The sequence below is a fragment of the Gossypium hirsutum genome, chromosome D09, assembly GCF_007990345.1.
Source record: "Gossypium hirsutum isolate 1008001.06 chromosome D09, Gossypium_hirsutum_v2.1, whole genome shotgun sequence".
Classification (NCBI taxonomy): Eukaryota; Viridiplantae; Streptophyta; class Magnoliopsida; order Malvales; family Malvaceae; genus Gossypium; species Gossypium hirsutum.
Window position 1 is genome coordinate 49,269,257 of NC_053445.1, and position 15,808 is coordinate 49,285,064.

General features: G+C 28.1%; 1 protein-coding gene across 1 annotated transcript; it reads right to left on the reverse strand.

Moving 5' to 3' along the window:
* Positions 1-4,905: 4,905 nt before the first annotated feature.
* On the reverse strand, positions 4,906-6,811 carry LOC107890696 (ethylene-responsive transcription factor CRF1). The gene has a single exon (XM_016815223.2). It carries the CDS (start codon positions 6,182-6,184, stop codon positions 5,171-5,173), a length of 1,014 nt encoding a protein of 337 aa, XP_016670712.1. The 5' UTR covers positions 6,185-6,811; the 3' UTR covers positions 4,906-5,170.
* Between the last annotated feature and the right edge of the window lie 8,997 nt (positions 6,812-15,808).

Consider the following 15,808-nt stretch of genomic DNA (forward strand, 5'->3'; position numbering starts at 1 on the left):
TTAGCCCGATCTAAAATTTAGGCCTAAAATTTTACCCAATTTTACCTATATTTGCAAAAGATTAACTCAAACTCATTTTAGGTTCGCTCATATTGTTTTTATCTTATTTTAATATTTAATAATTTTATACATTTTTTATTTATTAAATTTTTTTATAGTCATCTTAACATTATTTTAATGTTTACATTAGAGTAGCATTATATAATTAATATAGATTTATTTTTTTATGTATTCTAAATTACATAATATATAAAAATAACATAATATAAAGAATTATAAACTTTAAATTGGTCAAGCCAATTTGGGCTTAAGCCTTGAATATTCAAGCCTGAGCCCAAGTCGTATTTTAAAATGGGCCTAATTTTTTTTCAAACTCTCCCAAATTTTAGGCGGATAACCCGACCCATAAACAGGTCTAATCCGAACTTAAGTTTTAACAATCAAAATTCGAGCCCAACTCACCCCATCTTACTTTTTAGTTTATAACATGTATATTTTTATGTGTGTGCAATTTATAATATATACTTAAATATATGATACTATAATATAAATAATAAAAAATTTGAATTTTAAGATTCTAAATACGAGTTTATTTGAAATAAAAGCATGTGTTCTTCTCAAAATTTATTTTTATTAATTTGAAAGAGTGATTTGTGAAATTAATTATTCAATTAATTTTGATTTTATTGAAAATGTTATAACATCAAAAAGAGAAGAAATAATCATAGTAAACAAATAATAATTGAATCATGTCATGGATATCAATCACAATAAGGAATTATATGATTTAACATTTTTTAGATATAACGATTCTTTTAAAATTCGTGACTATATTTATTAATTTTAGGTGCAACATTTGCTGGTGATTATATTTATAATGATAACATAAAAAACAACACGGTTTGATAATCGCAAATGAAAATGCTTGCCCTCCCAAACATGCCGTAACTTGGGTTCTACCACACAAATTATCGCCTATTTTTTCCTTTACGAAGTTATCATTTCCATCGGTTTTGTCTCCCCACCTCTACTGCTCCACATCAAACAATGTCCGATAACTTCTCGCCCTTTCGTCGTCCACATCATTAGCTCTGTCGTTTCGTGGTTTCAAGCAAATTTTGCTTCTTTCTCCCCTGCAACAGTTTTTTTGTTCAATGTTCTTTCTCTCTCTGCGACTGAGAGATTATATTAAGCCATTGTGGGAGTGCCTTTGAGGAAAAGCTAAAATGGCAGTGCCCGAGGGTTCTTTCGCGACTGCTTTCGTAGCTCTTGTTTTCACTATGATTGCGTTACCGGCTGCTGTTGAGGCCCAGCCCTTCCCCGCCGCTACCCTCACAAGTGACGGCTTGCTCTTTCTCGCACTCTCTCTCACTATTAGTCTCTCTTTCTTTCTACATGTTTAAGATGAAAACGCCATTTGATTTCATTTGTTAATATTTGAGCTTTTGATGAGGGTGGCAAAAGCCGAACATGAGCGTCGGTTGACCAATGGTTTGCATACGCATATATGCCGCCGGGGCCGGTGTTGACCTACATTGTTCACCATCTGCTGATTTCTGCTTCAGCTTTCGCGATTTTTTTTCCTCTTTTTCCTTAAAAGGTTTGTCAAAGTAAGAAGAATTATTGTTCAACCATGGCTCGTTTCATTGAGCTTTGAATGGATGTAGTTAGAGTTAGACGAATTAATGTGAGTTTTGCTCTTTTTGTAGATTTTGATCATGTATGTTTCGTGGTCTCTTTGTTTCTTTCTTTTTGTCTATAAAGCATTAAATCTTCCATTTCTGCCTCAGTTTCCATCATGTCTTTGGTGGGGGTTTTCTCGTTTGTCTCACCGAACTTGAGTGACGGTTAACGCGGTGAGTATGAGGAGAGTCGTAGAAGAGAGTTTATATATGTGTTTGGTTAGGGTAGAAATGTATAAGGAGAAGAATCCCTTCTCTCCAAGCTTAGATTTTGGTATGTATATGGCGCAGGTCTCGTCATGGTAGCCAATCAAGAGGCATAATAGTAGTCTAGGTAGGATATGATGGGACAAAAGCAGAATAGATAAGGGAGAACTGAATAGCTACTCTTGACGAAGTAAATTGAAAGAGCTCCATGTGTCGTGCATACGTGTTTTAATGAAGCCAAGTTCTGGTGAGGTGCTGTTCTGGATGAGGTTACGACATAATAAAGTAACGGTAGTAAAACCTGGACACGCGAGGTACCTATAACAAATTATAAATAATTTGATTAAATCTACCAATTACATGTTAATTTTGGAAAGCTTGATAAAAGAATAATCTTAAGCTTGATTAAATCTATATTTGCAAACTAGGGGCAAAACTGTTGTGAGGGCCGGACTCCTTAAAATAATTTTTTATTTAAATTCTTTTAAAAATTTAAATTAATAAAAGGAAAATTATATTCTAGTTCCCTTAAAAATATAATAATTTAATTTAATTTTTAAAAATTATAAATATATAAATTATTAAAATCATAAAATTATATTTTTCACTATCATAAAAATTTATTATTCTACTTCTTAAAAAAATTTTAATTTCCCCCAATTGCGACAAACTTGTTCCGTCAAAACCATAATAATTTACATTCTTTGTTTCTGGTATGCAAACTTGCAAAGCCACCTCCGCATATCTAATTTTGTCCTATTTTCCTTTTGGATTGCTATCTCAATCAACAAATAAAAAAAATTTAAAATATAAATTAAATATATTTTTTTATATTGAACATAGAATTAGTTAATAAAAATATATCTGTAGTATAAAATGTTAAATATTTAAATGGTGTCGCCTATAAAAATAGTTTTAATAAATATATATTTAATATAAAATCATATACAGTAGTATATAAATATTTTTAAACTTGATACCAAAATTTATATTTTAAGTATAAAACTTATAACTTTAAGAGTAACCTATCAAAATAGTTATTTTTGTTTGTCTTTACATTTTAGTCATTTATGTTTGAAATGTTACATTTTAGTCACTTACATTATTATATTGTAACATTTTAGTCACTGAGCGTTAATTGTTGTTAACGGTGTAACGGTAAGCTAACGTGGCACGATAAATCATCATTTCAAATAAAAATTTTAGATTAAATTATACAATTGGTCCCTATATTATTTTCATTTTGAGTAATTTAATTGTTTTCTTTTATATTCTTTTAACTTTCCCCCTTTTTTTCATTCTCTTCTTTTTCTTTTGTTTTCCTCCTTTCTTCATTTCTTTTAATGTAGTTTTTTCATGTTTTCCATTTGTTAAAACTTTTTTATGCGGACCAAAACAAAAAAAATAAGGATCAATTGTATAATTTAGCCACATCAGCTTACCATTACACCATTAATGACAATTAACGGGTCAGTGACTAAAATATAACAACATGTTAATGTAAGTGGCTAAAACATAACCTGGAGTAAACAAAAGTGATTGTTTTAATAGTTTACCCATGATCTAATTATGTTTATTATGAATACCTTGTCAAGCCTCGTTAATCTTTGTTAAGGAAATGTGTTAGGTTATTATTTGTATGGATCACATGTTTGACATATTAACTTCATGTTAATCGCAACTCCGTCTATTCAAAGGATTATCATACTCATTGAGCAACCAACATAACAAGATTGATGTAAGTCGAAGCCCAAAAAATATCACCTCACCTATAAATACATGTCTCTGGTTTATGAATTTTTTTATTCATCTTTCTCTTCCTTTTTTCACTGGTTTATGAATTTTTTTATTCATCTTTCTCTTCCTTTTTTCACGACTCTTAATGTTTTGCTACCATATAAACCACTATCACACATCTCTTCCATTTTTTTTTTGAAAAACAAAAATAGATATTATATTAACTTAATTGTCTAAAAGTATCACTCGCTTTATCTTATTGTAAGATCTCAATCGAGATCACATCAAAGACTTGTAAGCTTGACTTTCACGTTAGGTTAAGTTTAACTAACCGGTCCTCAACAATTTTGTGTTCTCTAGGCACATATTTAATTTGTCATTGGCCTTCAGTTTTCATAATTCGACGAAGCCTTTTAAGTAAGGTAATAATTGAATCTTCCAAATCAATATCGGTTAAAGCCTAGACCACATCAAAATTATGTGTCTGAATTCTTGTCTGTCTAAATACTATATTGAGCAGAAGAATGAAAGGTGATTATTGGGGATTAATAAATTCCAAGTCTCAATCAAATTGGATGATATTGTGTGGTGTACAGAGTGATTGAAACTTCAAAACCTGAAACCTAAGTCTAGATTCAACTTACAATATTTAAAAAAAAAAAAGATAATTGAAAATTCAACGCTGGGGGACTAAAGGAGGGCCATTAATATAAATATCAAGTTACTAAAAAGGATTGATGAGTGTTGGTCAAGGTATGTCTAGTTCTTCTCAAAAACAGTTCAATAATTAAAATAATATTACTTTTTTAATAAAAAAATAATTGTTGATTCGAATTAATTAAAGGAAAAATATCAAAAATTCATCTTCAATATATACGATTACATGTATTTAATGATACTTATATAATTTGTTTTTTTTTTTAAAATCATCTGATAACTTCCTTTTTTTAAAATTACCCAATATATTTTTTTAAAAGAAAAAGACCTACTCATTATAAAAAGTAAAAACCCTATATTAACATAATTTTTTATTCTGTAAATTGTTCTAAAAAATATTTTTTTTTAAAATTCACCCATTTTCAAGTATTTGTAATTAGTTCAATATTACTGTATAAATTTATACAATAACAACAAATTAAATTTTTACCAAATTAACTATAAAAATATTAATTAAAGTTAAAAGATTAATCTTTTATATAGTTTTTAAAAGTATAAAATTAGATGTCATTTCATTATATTAACAATTGTAAAATAGTTTTGGAAACCGAAATGTTGTTTGTTTAGTACTAGAACACGTGCCTTTACATAAAAGGAACATAGAAGACAAAGCATACAACACGTAGCCAAACACGCCCGTCATCGTTCCATTGACGGGAGAAGTTTAACATTCAAACTCTTACTAATTAATAATAATTAATATCAAATAATAATCTTATAGCATTATAGCAACAATAAAAAAAAAGAAGAAATCTTAAACAGAGGGAAAAGCAGATATTTTCAGTTCCCGCCGATGCAAAACTTGCCGCAGAAAAACGAAGAAACGGTCAAATTGCGACGAGAGGATCCGACCCGAACAAATCCCCGATATCTTGGAAATGATCATCGACACGTTGCCACCTCGAGAAGCCACCAAATCCGAACTCGAAATCACCCCCTGAACTCAAAAACCCGTTACTGAAATCATCTTTCAGGAAACAATCGTGAAAACTCGTATTATCATCGAACAATTCCGGCACTGAGCTAAATATATCACTCGGAAACAAGGATGATTGATCGGAAAATTCTGAGAATTTTTCACCCGATGTGAAGCAAGAGTCGTCAACAACAGCTCCAGGTTCGCTCCTCAACTCTCGGGATTCCTTGACGCTTTGTGAGTCGCCTTCGTCGGCGGAAAGCGACAGGCAACGGAGAACGGAAGTCGGAGAGCAAAGGTTTGTGTTGTGAGATTCTTCGCCGGAGTGGTAATCAGAGCTGGATAACGGTTTTTGGCTGTTTTTGTTTTGAAGCTTGGGATTTGAAAAGTTAGTGAGCGCGTCTGGTCCACGCAGTTTAATAGCTGCGTTGTCGTACACCATTGCTGCTTCTTCGGCGGTATCATAGGTACCTAACCATAACCGTACACGTCTTAGCGGGTCCCTGATCTCAGCCGCCCATTTGCCCCAAGGCCGTTGCCTAACTCCTCTGAACTTCTTATCAGCCGGTGCTTTCATCGTCGCTTTAACTTTCATCGCCGGCCTCTTTCGTGAACTCTTTGACAACGACGTTTTACTCCTGGAAACTCTGCCGTTTTGGGCTGGACATAATGTTGACTCGATAGTTATCTCGTTAACGTATTTCTTCACTCTGTTTCGACAACGAAGTTGGCTTGCATGTTCTTCGTAGTCGTCGTCTTCATCACCGGATGAATCAGTGGCGTCAGCATCTGTAACTAAAATCCGAACAATTCGACGCTTCATTTCTGGCTGCTTTACGAGACTGACATCTAAGAGTGGTGAAAGGAGCTTGGTTTGATAACGGTGCTCAGTGTATTTGATGGAATGAACAGGGGAATGATCCATTTTTCTCTTGGGTTTCGGATTCTCTGGGTTTTTCAGATTCTTTCAAATCTTCTCATTAAGATCGAGAGTGAAGTAAGGAGTGAATTAAGAAAGAAGAGGCAAAGAAGAGATTCCTTTTGAGACCGGACACGAGGAGAATAAAGGTTTGGAAAAAGAAAGAACACGTTAAAAGATAAACTTGAAAAATGAAAAGAAATCCACCAGTAATCCCTTAAAAAGGGTCACTCAAAAGTCTATCAAAGTAGGAGAAATTTCAAGGAAAGTCATCCCAAACAAGCAGTACCCAAAGCAGCCAAATAGTTGAAAAAGAGTTGACCCCAGTAAAGAAAAGGGAGATACCCAAAAAAATAATAATAGCCTTGCCAGAAGATGAATAGAGAGAATAAATATCGCAAAAAACCACCAGAACACTTTCTTCACTCAGTTAATGGAGCACGTATTTGTTATTTTGGGTAACTTTCGAATCCAGGTCTAATAAGAAACTCAGAATCCAAGTTCCTTTCTGATGATACTTTTTCCACACACACACACAAAAAAAAAACTAAAGGAAAAAGTTGCTCCTATATATCAAAGACACCAAAGAGAAATGATGAGAGAATAAAGAAGAGTCCTTTTTGAGATAAGGAATGAAATAGGAATTTTGTTTGAAGTGTAAATGGAAAGTTTAGCTATTTTATAGGGATTTTTACTAAAATATTACAAAAAAAAAACTAAAATAATATATATTTTTATTTATTAAAATAATACAAAAAAAGGTTAAAAAAATATGTCTGAAGGAGGAGCTGCCACATGCCCTTTGTTCGTATTTTTTTTCAGATTTTATTATTTTTAAAAAATATAATATTTTCTAATTTTATTATTTTACATTATTTTAGTACATTATGTTTTAAATGCATTCATTTAGTGTGTATTTTTAAATAAATTTAAAAAAATCTTATTTCGGCCCTTTGTTCGTATTTTTTTACCGGATTTTATTACTTTCAATAAAAAACATACTAAATGAATACATTTCAAACATAATGTACTAAAATAATGTTAAATTATAAAACTAAAAAATAGTATTTTTTTTAAGTAATAAAATCTGAAAAAAAAATACGAACAAATAGCTGAAATACGAAAGCCCGTTATTGGTTCTCCCGGTTGAACTAAGTGCCAAATATATATATTTTTTTCAGATATAAAAAGAAATTAAAAGCAAAAATTAAGCATTCACCGGAGACCAAGAGTCTGGCCAAAAAAAAAAAAAAGGAGAGCGAGAGGGTGAGTTATATCGGGGAATTCAACGTTCCGGCCACAGGGTATTTAACGAGGCGCCGCATAAGATGGGGAAATTGAGACATCGACACGTGGAAATGTGGTCCCGAGAAAACAGAATGAAGCAAGGGGAAAGGGTGAATGAAACGGGTCAATGGCGAATCGGTTCGGGTCGGGCAGAACTTTCATCTCGAAAACAGGGATTGACGTCACGTGACACTGGGCATTCAGGTCAGTCCTCTATCTTTGACTAATGGAATATTAACACCACCACTAGCTACTGATTATTAAATTACCTCCTACATTCCAAATGTAACTATCAACTGCAGACTCCACCAATTCTCCCTAAAGTTTATTTAAAATTATATTTTCATCCCTCAATTTTAAAAAATACGTAATAATAATTAATATTATTTATATTGTTAAATTTTTATCACTCGATTGTTAAGTTCCGTTTAAAAAATAAGGTTATATACCTTAATTTAAAAGGTTAATAGTTAATTTGGTCCTTGAACCTAGTTAAAACTTTGTTTTAATATTTTTTTCTTAATAATAATTATAAATGAAATTTAAAATATATTAAAAATTCATATAAAATCAATTTCAACAAGGAAAAATCAATAATTTTGTAACCAATTTTTCCATATCAAATCTCATAAAAAACCAATTTTGTAACCCATTTACTTTTATGTTTTACATTCTCTTCATTTTCATCTTTTTTTGCCTTTTTTTTATTTCTCTTTTTCTTGCATATCAATGTTTAAAAATAAAATATGCATGTTTAATTGCGGTTAAATTTTGTTATTAGTCCCTATACTTAAAAAAAGTTATGGATTTAGTCCCTATACTTTCATTTGATCAGTTTTAATCCTTGTACTTTTCGAATAGGTAAATTTTAGTCCATAAACTTTTCAAAATTTGAAATTCTGATCTTGGCCCAACCAGTAGCAATTAAACTCGTTTGGTTAAATTCAATTACTAGTCTTGCACTATGCGCTCAGTTGTAGATTTAATCCATTTTCTCCAATTGAATCATTCTAATTCCTATGCTTTTTGAATTTTGAAATTCTAGTCTTAACACAAATGACAGTCGGTAATTAATTGATTCTTAGTAAGTAATATATGAAAATAATAAGCTAGCATCACATTGCACATATGATAGTATATTTGGCGCATCAAATTTTGGACATACCTAAACTTCACTTAATGAAATTAATAATTATTATTTGGTGAGCACTGATATTTAAAATTTTTGAAAATTACAATGACTAAAAATGACCAAATAAATTTCACCCAAAAAAATGACCAAATAAAAGTACAAGGATTATATCCACAACTTTTGCTTAGTACCGAGACTAATTGCAGAATTTATCATTTTTATTTATAGCTAAAGGTAAAACATTGACTTGAATTTTGAGGAAGAAATGGGGGGTTTAGTGAAAAATAAAAAGAGCACTTTGTATTATAAATTTAAAAAATTTAAAATTTAAAAAATGAAGGATACCCAAAAGCTCAATCAATCTAGTAATTGAGTTACACAAAAAAAATAACGAGTTTAGAAAAGAAATAAGGTACTTTGTATTATAAATTAAGTGAAAATAAATCTCAAAATTCAAAAAATTGAAACTTACCAAACAACCTAAACAATATAATAGAACATATTGATGTTCTCTCTTGCCTCTTATTTCTTAATTTTGTTCTCATTTTTTCATAATTATTATGAAAATATTGCATATGGGTTATTGATAGTAGAAGTTCTTATGATTCTCAATAATGAAAGCACTGCCGCAATTCTAGATTTTGCTTATTGAAAACTCGAGTAACAACAATCAATCTAATAGTGGAATCATAATCTTGCTTTGAGATGTATTTTTCTAGGGCTTTGTGAAAAATTAAAACAAAATAAAAATTTCAAGACAATTTCTAGGTAAAACAACACGAAGTTGTTGCTGTGATTTAAGGTGTTCATCAACGTTGGAAAACAAATGGAATTTAATTTTAAATTTTTTTGTGAAAGTACAAAGACTGTGGCTTTTGACGAGATTGGTTAAGAAAACTTAGTTGCAAATTTTTTTATTTTTCTTTGCTACAATTGATTTTTATAGAATTTTTGTATTTATTTTAAGGTTTTCTATTTTTTGTAATTATTGTTAAGAAAAAATTTAAAATACCAAAATGAATTTTTAGCTATAACTCAGGGACGAAATTATCTATGAATCCTTTGAAATTAAGGTGCGACATTAATAATATTAGTCACATTACGTAATTTTTGAAAGTTGGATAACCAAAATATAAATATAAACAAAATTTAAGGATAATTGATGTAGTTTGCCCTTTTTTTAATATTCAAACATTGATAAAAAAAATCCACTTGATGCTTAATTTGACCTCTAAACTTCTTTTTTTCATTTAAGTACCTAATTTCTTTGTTTTGATATCTAAACTATATTTCATTACCCAAATTAGTACACCTGTTAAAAAAAAAGAAAAAAAAAAGACTGAAACATGGGGCTATTAGATTGCGCCACCTTAGTCTTATTTTACTTTTTAATATTATATATTAAATTAATTAAAAAAGATAAAAAATACATAATATATAAATAATTTTAAAAAGTATTTAAAAATAAAATTTTATAAAAATCGAAAATAAATATAAATTTAAAAAAGTGATAATAATATATAAAAATTGAAAATTTTATAAAAATAAAAAATAGTATTTAAATTTTAGAAACTTAAAAAAACTTAAAACTTTCAAAAAATATATTTAGGAAAGTTTAATAAATTTTAATTTTTCCCAAAATTCTAAAAATTTAAAACAACGAATAAAAATTCAAAAAATAAATAAAGTTTAACTTTAAAAACTGTACTGATTGAATCCTTTAAATACATAATTCTAAATTTTGAAATACTTTTAAAAAAAATCCCCAACTGGTTGCAGGCGGGTGAATCTTAAATTGATCAAGAAATCCACTTATAGACCAATCCATTTAAATAAATAATAAAACAATAAATTTTAAAATATGAAAATACAATAATAAATAACATGATAAAACAATTCATACAGATACAAAAATGTTAAATATGTACTTAAATTTGACAATTTTTTTTAATGTGGTATTTGTGTTATTTTCTGATCTAATGTAATACATGTATTTGACAAAAGTTACAGCTTTTGTACTTGAAGCTAACAATGTTAATTTTTTTTTAGTATTCAATTCGAGCTTTTGAGCTAATTTGATGAAAATTTATAAATAGATAATAATATTAGAAATTAACTTTCATCAAATCGACCCTAAAACCAAAATTAAAACACTTCCATTAAACAAAATAAATACAAAATTAAACAAATTCACAATTGACACTAAATCTATTCTATTAATAAAATCATGAAAAAATTCAAATATAATAATATTAGCAATTAAATTTCATCAAATTAATCGTAAACATAAATTGAAACAAAAAAAATTAACACTATTACCTTTAAGTATTAAAATATATAATTTTCACAAATAAAAGCATTATAAAAATGTATCAAATTCGAGTACTAATCCATAAAAAATACAAAATTAAACACATTCCACTCTTTATGTTCACAAAACAAAATGAATTTCTTTTTTAACAAAATCGTTTATTTATTTTTATAAATTTTGTACAATGTTTATAGGATGTTAAGTGACCAGTCTTTAATTTTGCGATAAATGAGCAGACCATGCATTTAATTTAAGCTACTACAGTACTTGGGTTTTTGGACTGCCCTGCCCTGCGTGCCCAGTCCCACATGCTTCCATCAATTTGTCCTTTCCTTCCCACTTGCAAATCGCGAATCATAATGTTTATTCATCATTTATATTATATAAATTTTGAAATCTTATTCAAAACTATACTCTAATTGGGTTGGTAGAGTTTTACTCTTTTTTTTTTTTTAAGTATTTTCCTTTATTCCTTTATATAACTTTTTTAATGTATCACATGCTTAAATTTAGGTGGAGCAAAAAAATTTTTTTAGGGGTCGAAATTAAATTATTATTTTTATTATAATAAATATTTAATTTTATTATTTTAATAATCTATATTTCTATAATTTTTAAATAATTAAATCAAATTTTAAAAATTTTAAAGGGTCTAAATGAAAATTTTTCCATTTGAGGAGGGTCGAGCCCCTGCCAACCCCCCTTAGCTACGCCATTGCTTAAATTGTTTTAGTTTTGAATCTAGGCATAATGATTTATTTGTCCCTCTAACTTTACAAAAGAAAAAGCTTTTTATTTAATTTTTCGTCCTTTTCAGCTATTAAACTTGTGTTGTTTGTTAAATTACCTAAAAATAAATAGAAAAATTTATATTTTTTAAATTTGCCAGCATGACATACACGTGGATTGCTACGTAAACGTCACGTCAATAATTAATTACTTTTTTAAAATCTAAAAAATTTAAATATATATAAAATTATTTAAAATATTTAAAAAATGTTTGGCATTATTTAAAAAGTATAAAAATTATTAATACATATTTTTTAATTCTAAAAAATAATTACTAACGTGGCATAAATGACAATTTATATGTATGTCACGTCAACAAAGTTAATAAATATTAATTTTTATCAATTTTGAGGTGATTTGATAAATAATATAAATTCAATAACTATAAAAAACGAAAAATGAATAAATGACTTTTTTTTTTGCAAAGTTTAGTTATTATACCTTAAATTTAGTTATGTTGGTTCTACTATTAAGGGCCAGTTATTCATTGCTTAAAAAAAGTACTTCTGACTCCAAAAGCACTTTTAAAAGAAAAGCTGTAAAGAACAATCTACTTTTGGCTAAAATTTTTAGCTTTTCAGAAGTGTTTTTGAAAAGCACTTCTGAAAAAGAGCTGAAAAGGGGAAGCTAAAAATTTTAGCTTTTCCTCTCTAACACTTTTGGTGCTTAATTAATTTTTCACCCTTCCAATAACATAGTATTTTTCTTTTTTTTCTTGGTGCTTGATTACAATTGTGTTAAAATCATTAATTAAAAATAAAAAAATATTTTTTAAAATACTAATTACAAATATTTAATGGTTATATTTAAATATTTAAAATATAGTTTATATATTCTAATTAAATTTTATAAATAATTAATATTTATTGTTTAAAAATATTTAAAATTTATATTTCATATATTAAAATATTAACAACAAGTTATAATAATTTTTTATATTCTTACTAAAATATAATAATATTAACTAATTTAAATATTATTTAAATGCATATTTGTTACTTGATAATAACATGTCTAAAATGGACATTTTATTTCTCAAAAGCACTTTTTGACAGCAATGCTAATCACTCAAATTTTAAACCAAACTTTTCAAAAGCACTTCTCAAAAGCACTTTTCAAAAGTAATGAAGAACTGTCCCTAAGTGTAACCTAAATCACGGCAATATTTTTCGTGTGAAAAAGAAAAGGTAAAAGGACAATTGGATTTTAGTTAGAGACGGAGCCCTTTAACTTTAAAAGTTTTAAATATCGAGTTAGTATTAATTAAAATTTTAATTCTTTAACCATTAACTGAATCGAAATTTTTTAAAAAAAATAACCGAATCAAAATATTTCAGTTAATTCGATCGGTTAACCGAAATTTATATGTTTTTTTTTATTTTTTGTAGTTAAAACAAGTATAAAACATATCAAAAAAATAATTTGATAATGTTCATTTGACCGAATTAATCAAGTTAAAACTACATATAATATGTATTATTGATTATTAAGTTCAGTTAATTATCCAATTTTAAACTAAATTAACTGATAATCGAACTTCCAAAAAATTATTAATTGATCTCTAACTGAATTAAATTAATTAACTGACTGATTAACTAAATTAAATCAATTCAGTCGATTAATTCGATTTTTCTAGGCATAAAATCAATGCTAGGAAAACGAACATATTTTTTGCTAAAGGTGTGGACGCGACAGTGGCAGACTCGATTAGTTATTTGTTTGGATTTCAGAAAGTCCAGAATCTTGATCATTACCTTGGTGTTCCTCTTTTTCATCAGAGGGTGACTAATGGTACTATGCATTTCATTGTTGAAAAAGTGAGAGGAAAGCTCCAAAGCTGGGACGCTAAAAGATTATCCATTGCTTGCCGCAATATTTTGGCCCAGTCAGTTCTCATGTCTATTCCTAGCTACTTTATGCAGTCCATGATAGTCCCTAGGAGAGAGTTTGCGATGAAATTGAGAGCTTAGTAAAACAGTTCATTTGGGGTTCTTTTGAGCTTAAAAAGAAAATGTCTCTGGTTGGGTGAGATTCCACTTGTCAACCTAAATGTTGTGGTGGTCTTGGTTTACGGAAACTGCGAGACTAGAATATCCCGTTTTTGCTAAAACTGAGGGATTCCATTTGAATATGTATATCTATTTAGAATTTTAAATATGCTTATTATCTATAAATTATCTAAGTATCACTATCCAAATCTGAATTAATACTATTATTAATTGTATATCTAAATTCGTAAAAAAGAATCAATTACAAATTTTTTAGCAATTTTCTGGATATCCAAATACACAAACATTTGAATTCGAAATCACTAAAATTCTTGTATATAAAATCAAAATTATTTTTAACGGGTGAATTCAAATATATGAATTTGAATTTACTTATGCTATCTGAATAAACCATGTAGATCCAAATAACATATATTTAGGGTATTGTTCCGCAACGGATAGTAATTCTAAAATCTGAATTTGAAAACTGTTATAATACACAATATCTGAATCTGCAATCTAAATTGCCTTATAGACAATGTTTAAGGCACCTCAAGTTTTCATGCTAGATTTTTAGGGTTTTTTTATTCATTATTTCAATAAAATATACTTAAAGAAATATTGAATGGCATAATGATTTATTTGGCTCTCCACTTTATAAAAAAAATTTAACCCTCCATTTATTTTTCACATTTTTTAGCCCTTAAACTTGCATTTTTTTTGTCAAATCACCCCAAAATGAATGGAAAAATTAACGACTGTTAACTTTGTTGACGTATAGTTCACGTGAATGCCATGTCAACAGTTAATTAATTTTTCAAGAATATAAAAATATTTAAAACATATTTTTATACCTATTTTTTGTAATTTTTAAATATTTTGAATAAAGGTTAATAATTTAAAATAATTTTTATATATTTTTTAAATTTTTAAAAATTAATTAATTGCTGATGTGGCATGCACGTGTATTCCATGTTAGGAAATTAAACAAATGCTAATTTTTTTTATCCATTTTGGGTGATTTGACAAATAACGCAATTTTAAAGGCTAAAAGAGACGAAAAATTAAATGAAGAGCTAAAATAACTTTTTTTTTGTAAATTTAGAGAGCTAAATTAATCATTATACCACATCAAATTTGTTACCACTCAAACATGTATCAATATTTATTATTATCATTATTATTATTTTTAACAATCTCGTAATAGGCTTTGATCATATCTATCTTTTGAGACAATACCTAAAACTACCCATAATCCCTCCTCAACCTATAAATAGGAGGATAATGCACTTCAGCGCACTCAAACCCACGTTCTCCTGCATTGACAACAATACCCATACCAATCAAACAAAAATTCAATCGACCAAAAACCAACATATTTAATTTAACTGAAAATTATAAATGTTGTTAACAAATATTTTAAGGTTGAAGGTTTCCTCTAAAATCATCCTATTAGATAAATTACTTATTTCTAATGCATTAAAATTTGTACAACTAACCCTTAGCTATTTAATTTAATATAAATATTATTGTAATTAGTAACAAATCAATCTTAACAAGCATTTGAAGAAAAACTCTTTATCAATTTTAAATTTAATTATCTTAAATAATTTGTAGTTATTTGTTTAGTGACTTATAAGAGGAAGATAAAGTATTAAGAACAAAATAATTAGTACGACTCAAAATCTAATTAAAATATAGAATATATTTCATAATTATTGAGACACTGTTTAATTTTTATTATGAAATTTTATGATAAATACATCATATCTAAATAATTTAGAATTAAATACCACAACTTGGTTGGTTGATCCCATTTTTTCCATTTTTGTCATCATATTGTGTCGGGACATGGTCTTCCTCTCCTGCTAATTAGGCGTCTTTCGATGATTGCTTGGTGGGTTCTCTCTGTCACAGCTTTAGTATAGTTTTTTTCTCTCTCTGTTCTTAAGTATATTGTTTAAAATTAATTAAAATGCTGGAAAAAAAAATTAAAGGGGACAATTGTCCAATACTTTGCCGTTTTGTTTGCATTTTCAACTTTGGATTATCTCTCAACTATTAGTGTTTAGACAGGCAGATAGATAGTAGTGGCATAACACGGTTTGATACCTTCCTTGTCT